The sequence below is a fragment of the Anastrepha obliqua genome, chromosome 1 (genome assembly GCF_027943255.1).
Source record: "Anastrepha obliqua isolate idAnaObli1 chromosome 1, idAnaObli1_1.0, whole genome shotgun sequence".
Taxonomy (NCBI): Eukaryota; Metazoa; Arthropoda; class Insecta; order Diptera; family Tephritidae; genus Anastrepha; species Anastrepha obliqua.
The window spans coordinates 52,297,643-52,320,656 of record NC_072892.1 but is presented as its reverse complement, the minus strand read 5'-3'; the positions used below and the strand labels follow the sequence as shown (position 1 = coordinate 52,320,656).

The 23,014-nt window shown below is 34.3% G+C and overlaps 1 protein-coding gene and 1 long non-coding RNA gene across 2 annotated transcripts in view; one reads left to right on the top strand and one right to left on the bottom strand.

Annotated features, from left to right (window-relative positions):
* LOC129235784 (diacylglycerol kinase eta) overlaps positions 1 to 7,264 on the top strand; it is a 31,947-nt gene extending 24,683 nt beyond the window's left edge. Inside the window, exons 10-12 of the mRNA XM_054869823.1 lie at positions 1,021 to 1,843; positions 2,020 to 2,352; positions 6,749 to 7,264. Of these exons, the coding sequence (XP_054725798.1) occupies positions 1,021 to 1,843; positions 2,020 to 2,328 (1,132 nt within the window). The 3' untranslated portion in view covers positions 2,329 to 2,352; positions 6,749 to 7,264. The remainder of the gene's footprint in view (positions 1 to 1,020; positions 1,844 to 2,019; positions 2,353 to 6,748) is intronic.
* A 2,137-nt stretch (positions 7,265 to 9,401) lies between these two features.
* LOC129253310 (uncharacterized) lies at positions 9,402 to 10,987 on the bottom strand. Its single transcript, XR_008583708.1, has 3 exons — positions 10,868 to 10,987; positions 10,483 to 10,658; positions 9,402 to 10,374 (listed from the first exon to the last, which is right to left on the bottom strand). It is a non-coding gene; the product is annotated as an uncharacterized LOC129253310 (long non-coding RNA).
* Positions 10,988 to 23,014: the final 12,027 nt, after the last annotated feature.

The following is a 23,014-nucleotide window of genomic DNA, read 5'->3' as shown; positions in this document are numbered from 1 at the left end:
AAGAATGCTTCATGCACAATATGCAACGAAGTCAACGCGAGAGTAACTCTGGCACAGCATTTCTGGCACTGCCCTGTACTTAACCAAATACGAACAAACGCTTAGGTTCTGCATCATTTTCAAGATTAGAAAGTGTGGCAGATCAGAAAATAACCAGTCCACTTAAATTACTCAAACTGTGTATTAAAAAAAAAATATAAAAAGAACTCCCACTCTAACACTTGGTATAACTATGGCTTAATTTCTGTTCTATGTGCGATCTAGAGGATCAACCCAGTCTAACCTAACCTTAACCTTTCTGAATCCATGAAAACCTGCTAGTTCTGACTAGTTTTGTGTTTGCCTTTCTTTTAGAGCGCATTTTAAAAAAGTCTCTGAAATTTCTTTGCTGGCTTCTTACTGGACAATTTGTACTGGAAAAGTACGAGTGCAGGTCTATATTTCCAAGAAATAATTCTATAGGGCGGTGAAAGTGGCTACATACCAAATTTATTTTTTCAGACTTATCCGAAACGTATTTCTAAGAATCATTTTATGAGAGAATTATCGGGATTCTACAGGAATACTCCTCGTAAAAGTTCACTATAAGTGCACGACTTAGGTATTTCCTTTTATTCGGCACAAAAAAACATTCAAGGAAATAAATTGATACAAAAATAAGGTCTTAAAAAAACGTGCTAAAATTTAAAAAAAAAATTTTTATATGAGCGATTCCATGTCAAGTGACCAAAATATTTTGGGCATGATATCCAATTTTCCTAAAAGTGGGTTTATTTGTAGGCTCGAGTGTAATAGGGAGTAAACTGAAAGAGTTTTAAGAAATATTTTATAATTTTGAGATTTATTAAGCGTTGTACACTTTTGAATGGAGCTTTCTGAAGTGAAATATTTTGCGCCACTTGACTTGGAGTGATTTTTACCTGCAGTTGAAAACATTGCACACGCAAAATAGCTGATACAATACGCTTTCAACGTTCATATAAAAATATCTACATACTCTTTAATCCACATTCCACACAGCTTCATGGGTGGCACAAATTTCTGGGGATCCAGCAAGAAAGACGACATATTTCTACCGCCCTGCTTCGATGATCGCATACTCGAAGTGGTCGCCGTCTTTGGCTCAGTGCAAATGGCTGCATCGCGTCTCATTAACCTGCAACACCATCGCATTGCGCAATGTCAGAGCGTGCAAATAAATATATTGGGGGATGAAGAGGTACCCATACAGGTGGATGGCGAAGCTTGGCTCCAGCCACCGGGCATGATACGTATTTTGCATAAGAATCGCGTGCAAATGTTATGCCGCAATCGTCATTTGGAGGTCTCACTGAAATCTTGGCAAGAGAAACAACGCCAACACAGCATATCAATACAACGCGACCAATCGTCAACAGCTTCAGAGCATGCAACATCAACCGATGAAGTGCTGTCGGAGCGTGAGTGTTACGTGCTCTTGAATTTCATTGAAGCCGTCAGCTCGCTTGTGAAATGGGTAAAATTCTTAATTATTTCGCATCCATCTTTGCAACATGATCTTTACGCTGTTGCATGCCGTGCATCGGATGCGCTCGAGTCGATACATCCACAAGGTAAACTACTTGAAGGACCCACTCTGCGCACCAAACTTGTGGAGGTTATCGATTCCTCAAGGCAGTTATATGATGATGCATGCAATTTGTTGCGTGATCGTGGACATAGCCTGATACTGCGCGAGGATCTCGAAACGAAATTGAGTGCAGCGCTTGCAAATATGGAAATGGAGCTGAAGAAGTGTTCGGTGCAGAAATGCATCGATGGAAAATTGCGGGCCTACTTCAATGCCTTGGCGCCAAATGAAGAGGTAAGTGAGGTTTAAAAGCAAACTAAGTTATACTACGACGCTTATTACGAAAACAAAGTGATAATCAAACTTTTTATTTTGTATACTCAAATGAATCTGACATATCATTGCAACGAAAAAAACTGTCTAAAAACCTTAACGTAATACTTTCTCTCTCGTCTATTTCATCTGCTTAGGGTGATGGCCGCCGCAAATCGCGTCCGTTCTGGGTGCGTTTACGTTCCGGATCCACAGTTGGCCAGACCCAACTTAGGCCACAACTCACAAATACACGTGAAGCAGTCAGCAATTGGAGTGTCAACGAAGTGGTCACATGGCTTGAGACGATGCAGCTATCCGAATATGTGGATAGCTTCCTAAAGAACGATATACGCGGCAAGGAACTACTTACTCTCGGCAGAAGAGATCTCAAGGATTTGGGCGTGGTTAAAGTGGGTCATGTAAAACGTATATTGCAAGCCATTAAAGATATGAGCGAAAATTAAAGATAAGGATGGAGACAGGAAGAGGTATGTGCGTAAATTCAAGTTAAATACTGATTTAATAGGTTCAATTATCATTATTATTTTCTTTGATCTCGGTGAGTCAAAGAAAGTATTGAGAGTAAGTTCCTAACCACATTCTCATGAAAGCCTTGAAGGACCTTCTCATAAAAAACATTTGAGCGCAGAGGCAGTATAAACTTGTGGAACCTTCCATTTCGTGCGGCAAGGCTCTTCAGAGTATCTGTAAGTCTATAAAGCTCAATAGGTGTGTGATTTCTGGAAGTACTATCCGATGCAGATCAGGAAGCGAAGCGCTACTTAAAGGTCTTACGGCTCATAAAAAGATATTATGAAGAAAGTCCTGAAGTAGGCCTGAATATATACTAAAGTAATGAGTTTTGATACCAAAGTAAAGAGTTTTATCACCAAAAGGAAGGCCATCTGGATTTCTTTAAATCATACAAAAAGTATTGTTGGGATGCAGATGTAATAATTCTCACACTGTATTCAGATATGCACCTTAATTGAGCCAATTACGTTGTCCCTCTGACGGAGCACCTACCGTAAACTTGTCAGTTATTGATATCAGATATTCCTTGAGTGTTTGGAGCAATTCATAGTGGATAATTTCCAAACACATAGTAAAATATTTGATTATTTGACTATGATCTTTTTCCGCTATTTTTATTATATCTGATTTCATCGCAACTATTATCTGCTCCAAAAATGGGTCGGCTTCGCTAAGTTTTCGCAAAGCATCGGCAGTCAGTCAATCTGGTTGTTTTGTGTCGATTCGTGAGGCACCCACAAACTAAATTTTTTTTGGGATCAGCAATTTATTTTGAATGATTTTCTGTTCTCAGTTTCCGAGCAATAAGTTACTTGTAGCAAATGAACTGCTCAAGAAATTTGACGGAGGGGCACCAAAACTAGTGGCATATGCAGATCACATAGCTAAAGTAGTTACGCGAAAGTACCTGGATACCATAAGTAATCTGATGAATAAGACACTTAAAACGGTACACCAATGAACATCTCGCGCAGGGCTAGGGTTAAACGCGGAAAAAACGGACATGGTACTTTTTACCAGTAAGTACAAAGTCCAGTCGTGGAACCTCCCAAAACTAAGCAACAACGATCTACTTCTCAAAGATCATGCGAGATACCTCGGAGTAATACTAGACAGCAAATTGCTGTGGAAGCGCAATGTTAAGGAAAGTGTGAAAAAGGTCAGTAATGCGCTGTACACATGTAAAAGAATACTGGGTGTTACTTGGGGTCTATCACCCTCTCTGATGCAAAGGTGCTACACGGCAGTAGTTAGACCGATATTGCTGTATGGGGCCTCAGTACGGTGGATTGCGGCAAGAATACTGACATACTTAATGCCAATGGAAAGGATTCAGCGACTCGCTGCTATGTGCATAACAGGAGCGATGAAAACCGCTCCAACGGTGGCAACGAAATCCGCGAGTTCCATTATAAGCGAGAATCGAGATATTTTGGGCATTTCAAATTTTTCTGAAAATTGGTGTACTCGTGTTTGTAGGCTGGAGTCATGAAGCAACAGCAACAATCAAAGGTGATATAAGGTGTAATTTTTACCCTTGCTCCTTGCCCCTTGCCTTACCCTCTTGCGCTACTTGATAAATTCCTGATGCCCTCTTGAAAAAGCTACTTATTATTTCCTCGCAAATTCTGAAGACAAAGCATAGAAATGAAAACTGGTCCATATACGGAATGGCTTGTTAAACTGGATAAATTAAAATCTAACGTCAGTCAAATTATTTCTGAGCGTCACATTAAAAAGCCGGAAGACCCAGCGAAAACCATTAATTGGGCTTGAGGCGGTATAGCACAGGGAATATCCAAAATTCATACGGGGATTAAAATAGAACTTATGAAAATGGAAAATACATATTTTTTTGTGGAAAACTTACAATAATATAAAATATAATAATTATATAAAAATAATATAAAAATTACAATAAAATAAAATATAATAAAATACACTTATAGATAGGCACAGATTTTACGAAACGTTCCAAAAGTTGCAGTAATTATTAAAGCAGATGCCAATCACATTCCGTGTCAAACTATGTTTTATGTGACAAATCCAGGAGAAAAGGCTCCAACATTTTCAACGCTTTTGGTTATCGTAATAGATCCATTTTTCAAGGCCAGTAACGATGCGATGCTGACGTCACCAAACGTTTCGCAATATCCCCCTCCTTCAATTGATGTGGCACCCACTTACGTGCTTTCTGGAACATTTTCATAGGATACAAATGTTTATCGACGGTTGATCTGTCAACAACCAACTCTTTAGACATATCATCAAAGATTCGATATGCGTCTTCATTCAATAATTGTTGCAGTTGAGTATCTTCGAATTTTGTCGTTGCCACTTCGCGATCTTTATCACTCACGTCGAAAATACCACTTTGGAGGCGTCGAAACCACCCTTTACAAGTTTTATTTGATGGAGATGGTGATTTCCGTAAATATTGATCACCACAAGACACGTTTCGGCTGCACTTTTCTTTAGAAGGTAATAATGAAGCATGACTTCCTGTAAATGCTGTTTTTTCAGGACGAACTTAGACATACATATTTGAGGTCATATAAGAAAGGAACAACTACTGCGATCGAGACCTCACATATACACCTTCGAATCACCAGTATATTACTAGAGCGAACATAAATATATTGAAGGGTGAACGACATGAAGTGTTACTTATTCAAAACTCCATAACTTTTTGTGTAAAATTAGTTTTTATTGATTTCAAAGACAAAATTGTTCAAAAATGATTACAATTTTAACACATATTCACTTTAGCTCGATATGACCACCTTTTGCCTGGACTATAGCCTTCAAACGGTCAAAAAATGAGTAGCATGCTGCACGAATGTGATCTTGAGATATTTTGCCCCATTCTCGTATAATCGCTTTTTTCAGCGCATCCATACTGGGATATTTTTTAGTCCTCACCTTGCTCTCCAAAATGGACCAGATGGACCATTGTAAGGACGAAATGAAGTGTGGAACATGATTTCTTAGCCATTCTTGGTTCACACGAGTTTTATGAGACAGTGCCGAGTTCTATTGGAACGTCCATGGTCTACGACCGAAATGTTTGCGTGTCCACGGCTCTAAAGCAGGTTCTAAAACATTTTCACAACAACTACTTTGCTCTTCGCACCGAACTTTTTTTTTGCTGGGGTGAAAGATCGTGTGCTTTTTGGAACTTGTAAGCCTCGACCTTGAGCTCATTTTTCATTTCTTTAGCCATTTTTCTTCCACTTCGCCGTGGATTTCGTTCAAGCCGAGCCTTCACTTTCTGAACCATTTGCGGTTTTTTTTTTGGTCCACCTCCATAGCGTTTGGCAATGCTACCAGTATCATTGTAACGTTTTATAGTGCGATACACAAACATTTTATTCACTTTGAGGTGACTGAGCTCACGAACAATGGCTGGTTGTGATTTTCCATCCAAATATAACTCAATCACACTATTACGTTTGAATTCTATCACAAAAAAAAAAGAATTCAACAAAACTGAGACGCAAATGCTTTTGATGGCTTATAAACAATATATTGAACTGTCATAAGAACAATTTTGACGTTGATGTCATGAGCTGTTTTACAGATACAAGCAGTGTGAAGTTGGTAACACTTCATATCGTTCACCTGTAGTATCACAGCGACGCCTCTTTTACACCTCTTACTCCCACCCGGAATAAATAATTAAATATATCCTAAGAAATTATTATTAAATAAAATAAAATATTCTCTTCCAAAATTTTCTATGTTTTAAAATTACTTTTTTGAATTTTTTCAGTTTATTTCTTAATTTTTTATATTCATGTTTGACATGGAACCCCTCAAAAGTTAAATTACGCAAATTGAAGAAAATAAATCGTAATTGTCCAGTTATTCCTGCAACCCATGGTGCATAGGTTCAAAAATATTAAAACAAGTGCACGTTCAGCCCTTGGATTTGAATAACATACATGTATTTCGAACGTGGTAGAGTAATTTGGAGACCAAATTTGGTTTTCCGATGTCAATATCCTTTTTATGAACTAATCGAGGTCTTTTTTTAAATCTTGCAATATATGGGCTCCGTAAAGAGCACAAATTTGTCCACCCTGCTTCGAAATTTCTTTTCGGCCGTAATGATATTGAATTTTCGATTTTCAGTATTTATAGATGTAATTGGTGCTTACACCCTTTTGCCGGATATACGACCGAGTTCCATCGCCAATTTGAGATGTTCCTCATGATGTTTTTACACGAAATAGAGACACATTTTACTTCGCCTTTTTTCGCATTACTCAACGATTGAGTTATTTAGCTGCAGGATGAGACAAAACAATACTATAGAACTGATATTTTTCCATCTTCTACTTCTTTTAGGGTGGCCGTAAACAATTGAATGAAAATGAAACGAAATGAATCACTTGCAAAGAGTCAGCGAAGTGGCCACAAGCCAGGAAATACAGCAGCTGTGCAAATATGTTGATGACTTCCTAAAGTGTGATGTATGGGGTTAAGCCTCCCAGAAGTCACTCTCTCATAAAAAACGAAGAGAGTAGTAAAAGTGGCGCATGCAAAGCGTACTTTATTTTGCATGCAATCAAAACTATGTGCGTGATTTCAAGATATGGACTTTCAGTATGATTATAAAGTAGACCAAAAAAAAAAACATTAAAAACATGTGCACGAATAAGTTTGCGCCTTGTAGTAGATAGTAAATGCTGATAGAAATATGTTCGATTAGCAGTCTAACGAACTTAGAGATTACAGAGATGAGTTCGCAAATGCAAATAGTTGGAGAGATACGTATGTAAATGCAAGTTTGAATAACTAACGAAAAAATCAAGCAAAAAATGCATAAAACAATCATAAATTTAGTTAAGATAAGTTAAAATTATCTGCGTGCGCGTATGCTAAAATGTGAACCAAAAAAAAAAACAAAAAGAAAACATTTTAAGTGAACTTTTTTGATTTATTTAAACGAGCCCGATTCCATATGCGAATAGGTATATGCATGCAAAGCAAACACACAAACATACTTAGTTAAACAAAACTCAAATTTTTAGCCCTACTTACACTGAAAACCGAACAAAGAAAACCTAGGTTAAGTGAGAGTAAATGAAGAAATAAAGTAATAAGTGTGTATTCAATAAATTTACAAAAACTTAATTTAAAGCTCTAAAAGTCAGATGCTAAATTCGTAAAAAAGAAAAGTTCCATTTGTTTAAAATAAGTCACTAATTTAAATATTTTATGCATAAAAAAAATTATTTTACACCTACAAGTATATGCAGTAATGAATAATACACTTTTCAAAAAAAAAAAGAAGAAAAAAATATTATTATTAATAAATACATTTTTGCATTACTTAATTGTATTTTTTATATTTTAAGTAATATTAAAAACGAATTTAAATGTAGTTACAACATATAATTTTTATTTTTTTTTTTTTTGATGTAAGGACCTCAGTAATTTTTTAGGTATTTAAAAAGTATTAAAAGTGATACTTCATTAAACAAATACCAGAAAAGAAAGTAACCAAGTATTTCCTTATGCTTTTAAAATTTAAGCAAAACACATTATAACTTCGATATTTATCAAAGAAGACACTCTTCGAGCAAAATAAAATGATTCTAAATTTATAAGCAATTTAAAGTTTAACTATCGTAAAAAATTATCATGAATATCGATATTATTCTACGCATTAACACACTCAACTATACATTTGATAAACGTTTAAGTCAAATTTAGAAATTAAAACTATGAAAAAACATTTTTTCATAAACCTATTATAATAAAAAAATTAATTTTAAAACCTCTGAATGACTTGAAAACTAGTAAATAAGGGCGAAATTTAAGTTTCCATACTCATAAATAGGCATTAACGACTATCTGTTTGTCACTGAATGTCTTTGTAGTTGTAGAAAACCAAAAAAATGTGTTTTAATATAAGATTTTTTTTTCAGATTACACTATTATACAAATATTTTGTTCAAAAGTGGCATCTCATTAAAAAGGTTCACTAAATACGAAAATTGGGTCCAAAGAAAATTTTTCAAAATATAGGCAAAAAATCTGTTTTCTTTGCTTTTTTGCAGTTACTACCAAAAAACAAAAAACTCCAGAAAAGCTGATAAACATCGAAGGGATATTGTTCGAAACCTCGTTCCGCCGCTTCGCGTTCATTAATTCTTTAGGCGCTTTCGATCCGCTACTTCTCTGCTTGCTATCTACGAGTATGCGCACTGCTCACTTCACGTACGATTTGCTGATGAAAGCAACAACAAAGTTATCGAGTAAAATTCACCGCTAACGAGTATGGTATTTATGGTTCATAAAACTGGAATAACTCATTGTTTTTTGCAATGCTGCCAACTCTCTTTCAAGAGACTGTTAAACAATCAGACTGCGTTCATGCAGAGAGGCTATGCTTTAACTGTGCGAAATCTCTTTTGATGTTCTCACACAGCAACTCCGGTGTTTGCCATTGTTTAGTTTTTGATTTGCAGGCAACGACTCCATTGAGAAAAAGGAGAACACGAGCACTTGCTAACGCGTGGCCAATCGAAGAGACCTTTTGTGTGCATCGGAATAGTAATTCTCCGCTTCAGACGTTTTAATCCGAAAAATAAGCACTTTTTCAAGCTTTACTGAAAGTTTTTCCATTTTATTTCTTCTTTTTAGTAAGGAAATTAATTGGATAAACAGTTTTTAGTTTAGGATTACAATTTTTTTTTTAATTTAAGATTAAAATCTTAATTTTTTACATTATTTTATTTATTTATTTTTTTCTTATTTTTTTAAATTAATTTTTTTAATTTTATTTTTTTGTTAATATGAAAATATGATGCCTAAGCCCGTTTAAATCGGAAAGAATATGTAAAAGTTACGATAAATTAAATAAATAAAGTCAATAGTCATTCTCTGTAGGCGGGGAATCGATAAAAGATACAAAATCAGCAACGAGGTGGAGTAAAACTTTCGAACGATAACCATAAAAGACTAGTTTTGCTTTACTGGATTTTTTTTTTGGCAGTAACTGCAAAATGACTTTAAAAACATTTTTTTAGCCTATGTCCCTAAAACGCTTTTTTGGAAAAATATATGGGAAATATTTTCGTATTCAGCGACTGCAAATCAGTCTAAAAAAGTTTTGTTTACGAAGTACTTTTTTCATATAAACTAATTTTATTTAAAATTTAGTGCTTAGAAGGTAGTACAAAAACTCTCAATCTTTTATGTTTAGTTATTAATGTTTGTATAACCGCTTAACTGCTTCTAAATTTCGTAGTTTGTTTTAATTTCATAAAATAGGGTGATTCATAATTAAAAGCAAACAGCCTGGCATAATAGCAATGGCCAATTAACATGGCAGGATAACAGCAAAATCTGTATGCGCCAAATGTTAATGTCATGCCAACATTGTGAATTGCTCTAATATGTTAATAATGATGGATAGCATTTGAAAAAATTTTAGAGAATTCAAAAATTACTTAATTTGTATACTAATTAAATTCAATGCCTCTGCTAAGTATGTAATTTTTTCTTTAAATTATAAATATGTTAGGAGCAATTATTGTAAGTAAGGAGAAGATCTTACTAAGAACGCATCATACGAGTAAATGTACTTTGGCATAAGTTATGCGAAATGAAATGCCCACTGACTGCGCTGACCAAATCAGAAGAAACATATTCTTGCACAATAAGAGTTTATCATTCTTATGACCATTATTAATGAATTCTTAAGAAGGATAGGAAAAAAAGGTATTTTGCGATAAAAACATCAGCTTTTTCCGCTACACATTTTTAACATAACAATTTTAACATAACATTTTCAACATATATTTTTTAACAGAAGCCCGCTTATGTTACGCTCACCAGCTAAAACTTTGTTGCGTCTTGATTTCGGCAAACCCGGTTATTTTAGCAGGAAATTTGATACTTGGAAGCCTGGAGTATATTAATTGGCTTGAAGTGTAGAGTGACACTTACTTACCATCACACAACTGAAAAGAGAACGTGAAGCAAGCAAATTTTGAGAGGGAGCACATCGGCTGCAGTTAAAAAGTACTGAGTGCTTTTCAGGAACTGAGTGTACCATTTTCTTTGCTCACCTAACATGTCACATATCTGTAGTATACTTTTTAATACCCTTGTCATTGAGAATATAGGTGTTGCCCAATTTACAGCCAAATTTTTTTGATCAACCCACAATTTCATTTTTTCATCAGGTATATAAAATGCTGCTTTGTGGAGCCCATTTTCATCCATCTCAATTTTTTTAGTCCATCTGAAATGGTAATGGTAGAAGAAATGGAATGAAGAATGAATTATTTTCACAGAATGCAAATAAATGTCTGACACGGTAGCTCTCCCGGCGAAACATTTGGAACTATGTTTCATGCTATACTAAAATAATGTTCAATTAATGAATAGTTGGAATAATACTCTTACTCTTCTTTTAATTTGTTTTTTTGGTGTTTCTTCTCAGACTATCACCTGGTAGTTCACGTATCATCTGCCGCAAAGAATTTACCAGCTTTATGTGTAGCACCACCAGATAGTCCACGTACTATATTCTTGCCATTGATTAAGAGTAAGTTAATCAAGAATAAGGGTTATTTTCATAAGGATTCAACAATAAAAAGTTCTAAATCACACATTCAGTGAAACCCCTGCAAATAAAAAAAAATTAACTTTGGAAAAGTTCGGAGTATTTTGAATTAACGGCAAGTTCGAAGTGGCTTAGAGATCGTGTGTATTTTCACAATTTTCTCGCTGACGGAGTTGAGCGTTTTCTTCCACATAAAAAAAATATTGAGCATTCGTTGTGCAGTAGTTATTAAACGTACAGCACCTATATACTTACTGCGTTTCTGATCTACTCGTGGAGCATACGTGATGTAAACACACAGGGTGTGTATAATTTCCAGTTATGCGAACTCTTTGGAATATAATTGGAGCGACGAAGATAATATAATAGTTATTTAAAACTAAGTTCATACTAGTAGAGGAAGGCGACTAGTACACAAATAAAAAAGTTATCCATCATTATTTCTACAAAACACTCAGTATTATGTTCTTATTCTTAGTATATTATGTGCTGATTAGCTAGAATTTCTATAATATTTGGTAGTCTAAAAATTTTGGTCATCAATTGCTTGTGCCGTAATAAAAGCAATGCTCAGCAACTGCGAATTTCTCCAAATCGGCGCCACATTTTAGTTTTCTCTTATGAAAATCTTTAAAATGCTGAATAATCTGCTAAAAACTTTGAGGTGTTTTCGATCAAAAGCAGTGCCTAAAAAAGAGCATTAGCGAATTATGTAGTTTTGAAAATTTCGATACTAGAGCTAAGCCAAGCGCCATTCGACATAGACCTCAATAAGTTAGTGAATTAGTGGGAAAATTTGAAGAAAAATATTCGTACGATTGGTAAAAAAAAATTAAATAATCATCGTCAAATACTTTCCAAAGTGAAAAATTTAACGTACGGACTTTTTATCTAACAAAACTCAACTAAAATGGAACGAAATTGAGTTGTGTTCAAACCAAATGATAACTGGATGAAACTGTTGACAAATGCAAGACTTATAATAGTGATGTACAAAAAATCAAAGCGCGAATGAAGCCAAGAGCCAAAGCTTCTCAAATACCTTACAAACGCGAGAAAATGGAAGTAATAGCTGTGTAACTTTTGGTGTGATTGGAATAAAATAGTATCTTAAGAGTAGCTACCGAGCATTCGTAGGTCCAACTCGCCACCTGGTTCGATTCTTACAACCTAATCCACCGAAAGTTTAGTTACATACATTTACATATAATTTCCAATGAGCCTTAAGAGTAGTTACCGAGCATTCGAAGGTTCAATTCGCCACCTGGTTCGGCTCTTACAACCTAATTCCTCCGAAAGTTTAGCTACATACACTTACATATAATTTCCAACGAGCCTTAACTGCAGCTTACGCTCAACTATAATTAAATCTCACTCTTTTATGTGACCAAATTCATTTGTATTTGTAAGCAAACATATAAACTCTCTCTCACTTCTGAGTTCACTCGCTGGCCGAAGTGAAAATGTTGATTTAACAGTCATAATAGCAGCATTTCAAATTTAAAAATAAATTTAAATAGCTATTTTTGTGCCTAACCGTGCATAACAAGTCAGAATTTTGATCACAGAATCACTTTTTCTCTTGTTGTTAGCATAAATATAATACGTATGTCTGGTAGATATATACATACATATATATTCGTATACTACAATACATATTCTGTAAGAAATAATGTAAATAGCCCCAGCATTTGAAAGTAGCAAAAATGAAAGCCATGAGACTTCCAGGTGACCTTCTTAACATAAAAATGTGAAAAGCTCTGTTAACCATCTGTTGTCAGCAAACCTCAAATGTGAACGAGCTGTTTGAGTCCACTCTGTTGCGGTGGAAAGGCTTAGTATTTCTGAAACTTGACAGAGATGACCAAACATGTATCAAAAGACGTAGGCACTAATTACAGATATACAAAATTTTCAAGCAGTCAGCAATGGACGTAATTCAATCAAGTAATTCAATTGAAGTGTACAGCACGAAAAACGGCGTTTTATATCAAGAAAAAGCTAACAAAAACAAAAACATCATGTAACTACCACAGCTTAAATGAAATTAAGAGAGCTGGACTGGAATATTTTAATGCATTCACAATTCATTATTTGCCTCGGTCTGTACAAATCTCTCTTAATGCGGTAAAATTGATACCAAGAGAGGCCTCCAAAGGGCACTTGAAAACACAGCACAGAAAACACAGCAGTTTTATGGTGAACATATTTTTAAAGGTGTACTACGTAGCAGACCCTTATTCGACTCTGAGCGAATTTGACAGATGTGCTGATGTCACTTGGGATGTGTTTCACAAAATTTAGTTTGTGGACATTCCAAGTGACGTGGAATCCAAAGTTCCCCTAAAAATTTTTTTTTCACCATTTTTATCAAGCAAACCTGGTTATCTATCATCCTTGGTTTCACAATGATGGAATTCAATGCAAGTCTGCAAATAAATTTGAATTTGTGTTTCACGCTGGAAACCAAAAAGTTCCACATTGATGGTATTATGGCGTTTTTCGATAAGTTGCAAAATTTTAGCAGTTATTTTTCATTAAAAGAATTGTAAATTTGTGACCAAAATTTTTCGACTGCTCAATAAAAAAGATATAACTTTATTGTTATTTATTAAGAAAAAAATATTTTAGCTGCATATAGAACCACTTACATAAGCGCAAGTACGCAGATGGGTGCGTCGTGTGGATCTTTGCTAGGCCTACTGTAAAGTGTATTGCTACTAGTAGAATTGTCAACTAGCAAACAGTGTATACATATATATATGAGTAAATAAATATAAGAAAATAATTTTTTTAAGCAAATATGCAGACACATTTTTGAAAATTTTCCTCGTACGTCTCCTATTGGGGAGAATTTTAAAAATGCCTTAAGAGTAACTATAAATAAAAAAAAAATGTATAAATAAATTGACGCCATGTAATATTAAGAAAAAATTAATTAATTGAATTTAAATATAATTGAAACAAAACCTCCTGAGTATGTCTTATTTTTCGCTTTGCTTAAAATAATGAGCCCAGATGTACTCAAGATGTTTAAAAAAGTAGCACCTGAAAAAAATGTTTTTCGTTTTTAATGATAAAGGAGTTAATTTATTCAGCTGGTTTAGGATTCTTTTATTTATGTGAATCTACAAAGGAATAAAAAGGTGTTTATGCATCCCTTTTACAGTTATATGATAATATTTATATATTTTCCTGTAGTTCCTAGGTGGAACAAGGGACCTCGTATATATAGATGAGTACTCTGCTTATAAACTCTTTATATAAAACGAAAATAGTTCATATAACAAACCTTTTTTTTACCACGAAACTTCTTGATGCCTTTTTTATTAATTTTACATTAGCACCTAATAATAGATAATGTAATTTAATAATTTAAAATAAATATTAAAGTAATGCGCTGTTTAAGATAAAATAAAAAAACAACGTGAATATTCAAAAAACGATTTACGCTTAAAACAAGGACGTGAAAAATTTTATTGAAAATTTTTTTAGGCATTTAACTTTTCTTGAAAACAAAACCCTCTAACAAATCCAAATCCATGAAAATGTCGAAAAAATAATTAAACCAAAATAATACAAAAAGAACTTAATGATATTGTTTCACATTTAAAGTGTACAACTAGCAAAGTTATAAATAAACCAACAACAAAATTTTAACGAAAGTTTAAAATTTAAAGTATTTATAATTAAAAATTTAAACAAACCCCTTGAAAAATTTACAAAACGAAATTAAATTTAATAAATGTTTTTTAATTCATTAAATGTTAGTTATAAAACCCAAAACAGAAAAACAACATAAAACTATGACCTTAAATTTAACAAAAAAAAAGTAATCTTGTGAAAAATGCTAAACATTTACGCTTAAAAGGGTAATAATAAATATGTAAACGTAAAAGATGGTAATTTACACTTTTCCAAAAGTTAAACAATCAAAACAAAAGAAACAAAACTAAAATACGAATAAACCTCCTGTCAGGCATTGGAAGCGCAGGTCGTTTTCACTGGCTTGACGAATAATATTTGCGAATTATTAATCAATTCCTTTCTCAAGGCAATGCCATACGAGATTTTTAAGTAAATATGTACATACATATATTAAATAAGTAATTTAAGTTAACACATTTGCACTGTTCACTCATAAATAATAACAAAAAATTAATTTTTAAATGTAAGCAAGTTTTTTTTTAATGTAATTATATTTCAATATAATACAAATTTCCGCAAAGAAGGGATATGAATTATCTGTCTGTAGTTAAATGTACTAATTTTGAACTACTTTACTAGCAGTTTTCCTCGCAGCGCAACTAGTTCGTATTCAAAGCTAGAAACTGGTGCCAAACATTCAGCTATGTGTTACAAAATGTGAATCATGAGCCTCCCCATCAGCATCAAACCATTTAAAGAAAGAATCAACAAACTGCATTAGCATTACATTCTTACTCATACTTCATAATACACAGAAAAATCAGATGATTGATTGCATCACCATTTATATTCGTCTAATGACCACTGCGTGTATCCTTGCAGCCTGAAACGTGCTTATTTATAGCAAAGAATATTTGTTTTGCATACACCTCTAAGACCACTTGGAAACTGGTACACATTTAGTCCCTCTCGAACTACTTACAGTATAATTTGTTCCATCAAATACCAGCGCATGAATAAGAATGCTTTACTGCAGGGATATTTTAATGCATACACCTACGTCTAACGGTATATAAATACATACCAGTAACAGCAGTGATTGAACAAACCAATATTTTCTAAAGAGTGCAGTATAAAAAAAATATTTCATTGATATTTTTACTCAATGCTCATCGGCTAGCTTTGTGCACAATACGAGCAAGAGATGGAAAGAGTTTGCTAACGTATTTGAAAGGGAATACACATGACTTAGTAGAAAGTTTCAGAGAGAAAGAGAGAGCACACATAGTTTAGGGAGAAGGCGAAAGTTTCTGAGAGAAAGAGGAAAAGCTCAACAGGAGAACATTTTTTATTGCCTTTATGTTTTTCATATTGGTGAAGGTATTTTAAAAATTTTATTGCTATTAGAAAGCTAAAACTAAAACAAATAAATCGTTAAACTATATAAAAATTTAAGTTTGATCATAATTATTGGTTTTATTAGCATGCCTTTATATCTCCAAACCCTTCTCAGACTCATAAAAAGAATGTGCTAAACTCTGGACTCGATAAATAGTCGCGCAAAATAAATTATAAAAAAATATTTATAATGACAACGCAATGATCATTTAAAGATGCAGTCCCGACTTGTTGCTATGAAGAATCTCGATTATGAATTTTTAAAACGCAAAACATTCAAATATAAATTGAGATCCAAATCGTTTTTATGCAGTCAAATTTTCTACGCAAGTTTTGTCGGAAAAGTTGACCGGAGCTGCAGTTCTCTTCTTCTCAGTTTCTTTGTGACACGACATTCATAATTCAACTTCTTGATTTTTTCAAAATTGTTGTTTAATAGTCACTCTTCCAAGATATACCCTATGGTCAGAAAGTACCGGGAATATTTAATTTAAACGAACCGCGCACGTGGGAACTGGTCTATATTTTTTTATGTTGGTAGGACTGTAAGACACACATCTGTCACTTTTTAGCGCCATCGGATCATTAGAGTCTGCCTGGCCGGCCGGAAATGTGGACAATCAATTCTTGGATTTTGCATGATGATAACGCGCCATCGTACCGAGCCCAAATTTTGCTGAATTATTTGACCAAACACCAAGCAAATACCATTGTGCAAGCACCTGATATGGCCCCGTGTGACTCCTTTTTGTTTCCCAAGTTGGAGTTACCATTCCGTGGAAGGAGATTTCAGTCGATAGAGGAGATCAAAATGCGCCATCCCTTTGTCGGCCTACCAGGGGTACATGGAGGATTGGGTTAACGTTGGCACATGTGTGTTGCTTCAGACGGGTCATATTTTGAAGGATTTGCCTGAAATTTAACTCAGTTTTGTTTTATTTAAACATTCCCGGTACTTTCAGATCATGGTTTAGGTAATTGGGCTTAAGCTAAGTTTTTGAACAAACACAATGTTGCCAAGTCATTGCTAATATAATGTAATAAAAGGCGTCTTCGATTCGTCAGTTCTCTGCTCGCTATATTAGGGCTCTGCTCACTTGACGAACAATTTGCACGTGAAAGCAACAACGCAGTTATCGAGCAAGATTCGCCACTCGTGATAATGATTTTATCTCATAAATTTCACCCTATTCAATGTTGCTAACCCTCTTAGCCGCCTCTCTTAACGCAGTCTTAGAACTAATTTAGGCGATGACTTTTCACCCTGTCTTTTTTCACATTTTCTTTTAAAGAAGTCTTCGAAAATCTTCGTGCCTTTACACGATGAAATTTTGCTTGCGGATTTTCTTGCGTGTTTTTGACGTTTAAGCGGACAATTTTCTTTGGTCATTCATTTGTTGAAGCGCGAGCCCGAAGTGGATTTGAATAAAAATACTACATAAAATGTGAGTACGATGCAAGCGAAATGTCAATAAAATCTCTCGTTTTTGCTGACAGTCGAGCACGCCTCCTCGGTTGACTTATCTACGCTTTTTGCCACAAAGTTCGACAAGCATGACTTTGCACACAGGGTGAACACAGGGTGAAAAGGCAACGTGTAAATTGGCTCTTACAAATACTCATTAAGTAATACTCATATTCTCTCTCTCTCGCTTTCTTCGTTCTATACTTTCGACTCTGCTCATTCCCTGAGCTACTAAACTAGAGCCGCACTTTTACGGTACTAGTGGATTTCGCTGGATGAAAATTCGATCGTAGGATCGCATAAAAAAGTAGGTATCATTTTAAAGAAATGATTCCAAGTCGTCAATCTAGCAAAAAAACGGTAAACTAACAATAAAACTACCTAACGGAAAAAAATAATAATATTGAATTTTGAAAAAAAAAAAATTTTTGAAAACTGCAAAAAAGGAATTTCGCCAAAAAAAATGTTTCAAAACTTTTTTTTCCAATTTTCTTTTTTCAATTTGCTACCGTAAAGTACAGCAAAAATTTTACAGAAAACATTTTTTTTCTCTAAGACTACCAATTATTTTATTTATAATCCAAAGAAATCATACTTGAACGAAAAAATAAAATATTTAATTCCCCCCTCTCTCTTTTGCACAATTTGTGCTACTGCATAGTAGAACATCTTCTAAAAATTCCATCAAAATTTCATCGGCGTGATGAAGGTTTTAGGCGGCTACACTTGGCTGATGCATATATTTCAGCACACCATCTCACTCATTATAACATTTTCACTTAAATGGAAGAGATAAATAAAGGGTGGTTAAGTTTCAAGGGCCGGTGTTGATTTTGAATAAAATAGAATTTTTTTAAGAAATTATTATCATTTCTCTTTATTATGATAATACTGATATGGCTCAATTGGCCAGATGGCCGCCGCGGCCTCGGCGGCACACCTCCATCCGATGATCCAAATTTTCGATGACGCTGAGGCATAATTGAGGTTCTATGCCGTTAATGTGCCGAATTATCTCATCCTTTAGCTCTTGAATTGTTGCTGGCTTATCGACGTATACCTTTTCTTTCAAATAACCTCAAAGAAAGAAGTCCAACGGTGTCAAATCACATGATCTTGGCAGCCAATGGACATCGCCGCGACGTGAGATTATTCGGCCATCAAATTTTTCGCGCAAAAAAGCCATTGTTTCCTTAGCTGTGTGACAAGTGGCACCATCCTATTGAAACCACATATCGTCCACATCTATATCTTCCAATTCGGGCCATAAAAAGTTCGTTATCATCTAAAGATAGCGAACACTATTCACAGTAACTGACTGACCGGTCTCATTTTGGAAAAAATACGGCCCACTGATGCCGCCGGCCCATAAACCGCACCAAACAGTCACTCTTTGTGGGTGCATTGATTTTTCGGCAATCGCTCTTGGATTATCATTCGCCCAAATGCGGCAATTCTGCTTATTGACGATTCCACTGAGGTGAAAATGTGCCTCATCACTGAAGATGATTTTCTTCACGAAGTGCGCGATATGCATTTTGATTTGAACGCCCATTTTCATAATAAGCCTGAATAACTTTAACGCGTTGCTCGATTATGTATCTTTCCATGGTTCAAATTGAGTTAGTCTGAGATTAAAAAATGTCAAATGAAATGCAGAAGGAAGCTTGACGTTTAGACGTGGTTTACATTCAACATCGGTCCTTGAAATTTAACCACCCCCTTGTAAGCGAGGAAACAAAACGCAAGCAAAAAAATCTGAATTAACAAAAATTCTACAATTATGTCAGTTCAATAGCTTATACTGAGACGCGAGTGGTAGTACCACCATATGCGCATCGTTCTCTATTCTCTCAACCATGTATCCTACATATAAGCAATCACTCTTTTTCGGAGAAAGCATTTTTGTTTGAATTTAACTATCGACATAAAACGTTCTCTCCACTTGTTCTTATTGCAAAACAGAACTTCTTATTGAATAACAAAAAAAAAAAAAAGGTACGAATATATATAATATAATTTGTTTTCTATTTAAAGTCTTACAAAAAACTTCATTTAAATAGCAACTAAGAATAAAAGAAACCAAAATTCGTTTATAAAATAAAACCTTAGATAATCATCGTAGACAAACCATAAAAGACTATACCTACACTCTTACTCGCAATATACCGGAGAGGAGTAATGAGAAATGTAAAGAAAACGCTATACGCTTACTATATATTTAAATATTGTAAATGTATTTGAACTGTCAGTTATAGTAGACTTACAAATGAATTGATACAGTCTGGTTAATATTAAATAGAGTAGTCTTAATGATAAATGCGCTATGGGAATATTGTAATGAATGCATATTCGCACACTACACATACACACACACACATACACACTCTCTCTCCCACACAAATACGTGTAATTAGTTATGTGAGCGTTAGTTGGAAAGTTTCTTAATACAAAAAGCGCTCAAATGTAACAGTAATTAATTTAAGCTTAAACTATAAGCGAACCCTGTCTACCAACCCCCCCAAATGGAAACGCTTCTAATAAAATACGTACAAGAATACGTATATGATTATGTAAACACATCCATATGTGTTGTTGCATTCATATTTATATACTTAGCATAAGTGATAATTTTGTAATTGTAATTATATTTCCTTCACAAAATGCAAAATTAGTAAATATTTATATTAAAAACAAAAAATAATTATTTAAAATTTTTAAAAATTTGATACTTGCTTGAAGGTTCTTTTGTTTAACAAAAAAAAATAAAAAACATTATCAAAAGCGTGTCGTGAAGTCCCTAAATGTATGCTGCTTCCAGTTAATCAACCACTATCCTAGCAATACAAGCAATAATTCTTAGTTATTACCTATACAAATTAAGTCTCGCACTCAGAGGGTGGCATAAATGCTGGTACAATTTTTTTGAAAATATTTTATTTTGGTGCCGGTAAATTTTTCTCACTCAAAATTTTAACTTTCGTTACTATCAAAGAATGAAATGAAAAATCTTACGCTCGAAGAATACTCAGAAATATTCGAAAATCGTTTGCTGAAGAAAGCTTTGAACGCGGCGCATTTCCGATTCAGCACTATTCTAATAAAGAAAATGTTCTTACCTGTCGATCGCAAAACCTGCTCCTGAGTGTCGGCATTGGCCACTCACAGTGAAGCAGTTTTGTATAGATGTCAGAGGGACGGCATCATTGACATCATAATTGGTCTTTTTCCTAATGATTTTAAATTAAATTAAAGATCTCAACTTAGTTTAATTTTAGTTTCTGCGGCATATCCGCTACAATTTTCATTTACAACACCTCAATCAATCGAATTTCGGTAGTTATGTCATAAACCGTTTTGACGCTCTCAATAGAGATCTTCGAATTTGCGATTTGACCCTGCTTCAGTTCCTGTTAAAACATCGCCGTATAAGTTGGTTATTATGCTGATAATTCACCAACGTTTCTATGCCTCTAATTAAATATAGCGCAAGCGCCAGGAACTGTCAGCAAAGTTTTGAAAAATATGCCAGCCAAGTTATCGTTTGTTTTCACATTTTATGCAAAAGTGTCATAATCCAAAAAAAAACATTTTTTTAAATAAGTGCCAACAAATGACTAGAAGCTCTTATTTTATACTGTGTAAAAATTCATGCCGATATCAATTAGCAATACCTCATTAAATTACATTAAATTCATAGGATTTATGCCCTAACTTTTATTTAGGCTGACAGAGTAAATTTAAATCTTTCTGGCCGTTTTTCTCGACATTTGAAAATTATTTTTTTTTTTGCATTATGACAGTCCTGCAGCACATGATCAACATTCGTATATAATGGGAATATATAATATTTTTTTAATATTTAAAAATATATCAAAGCAGATTGCATTTTCCTCATTTTATTTCATTTTTAAAAATATTCTTGCATTTTGACCACCCTGTGCTTACAACACACATAGTACAACTACAGAAAAATTGAATTGATGCTCATTTAAGCCTTATTAAATGTTTAAACAACAACATCACAGTCTCACTGATTGTAAAATACTGAAAATTATTGAAAGCAATTGTAAATTGAGAGCTGCAAATATATTTAAATGGTACAGCAACAAATAGACCATCTCCAATCACTACCCGGATATGTTATTGAACAATAAATAGAGATCTTAAATAAAGTTTCTTCCTCACTAAAGAAATCAATGAAGTTTTATTTATATGTAGAATAGTAAACAGGAAAAAATGTAAACAGGGAGACGTTTATGGTAAAACATTGGTTATACGTCACGAAGCATCAAATGGCTTCTTCATAGCACTGGTGCAAAATTCTACTCTTGTGTTTTCACTCCTACTTTACCAAAGCTGCGTTGCCTTCACATATACAGTTGCAAACCTTATGACAAATCAGAAAGCCCACCAGCAAAATGTTGCCTTTGAAAATGAAAAAAATCATGAAAATTATGGCTCACTTTCAAAGTTGAAAAAAAAAAAATGTGGAAAAATATTTATTAAAAGATACAAATTAGCACAAATCATCAAATTAAATTAAGACATAATGCGATGCAATTTCTACATATAAGATAACTTCCACCCAAGAATTACAGAAACAAGATTGTGTCCATCAGATAGTGCGCGACTTCGCATTGGTGCATTTGCATGAGAGAGATGTGAAAATGCGAACAACAAAGCAAGAAGAAACTACATAAACAACATACGAATAAATTGCACAAGTGCGACATCACACACGCAGCGATTCTATAAAATTCGCTGAGAGCAAAGTAGCGGCGCCATCTGATTATTCTCTCCCTAATGACCTCAGCCCGAAGGATGATAGATACCAGGTTAGCTCATTAGGTATGGTCCAAAAAAAAATTTTTTGAGCGGAACTTTGGATTCTACGTCTTTCATTTTGTGTTTCACAAAACTTAGATTTAGCACAGGGAAACACAAAATGTTTAACGTGGGTATATCTGTCAAATTCGCTCAGAGCCGAGCACTACCTGCTAGGTAGTACACCTCTAAAAATCTTTTCACCATGCTTCCACCCATATTGGCTAACTTTAAGTGAGCAACACGATCTCACATATTACAATGAATGTTCTAATCCTCTCTGCGAACAGTGCAGAAGTCAACTTCTTCTTCTTCGAAAAAAGAGAATGTTTTGTTGCTTGTTCGATATCGTACGAACTTTTCGCATCTGAGCGGCGGACGCCTTGATTTCAGCTCTCTGCTGCTGTGCTTCCAAATTGTTTACGCTTGCTATCGGCCTTACTATGCAAATCGGAAACATCTTGAGGCGATGTTAAAATGTTGCTTTGCAATGGATTTCAACTGCGATTTGTTGGGTGAAATCTGAAAGAAAATGATTCAGAGGATTCAGAGCAGCCATTCCAATAGTTTAATGCTCAAATTTTACAACAAATAGGAATACGCACTCTGAGAGAAAAAAACTACCATTAATTTCTTGCTATGTTAAAGGTGCGAAACTCCTATGAATGAAAAATAGTGTTCACACTCTCCGAAG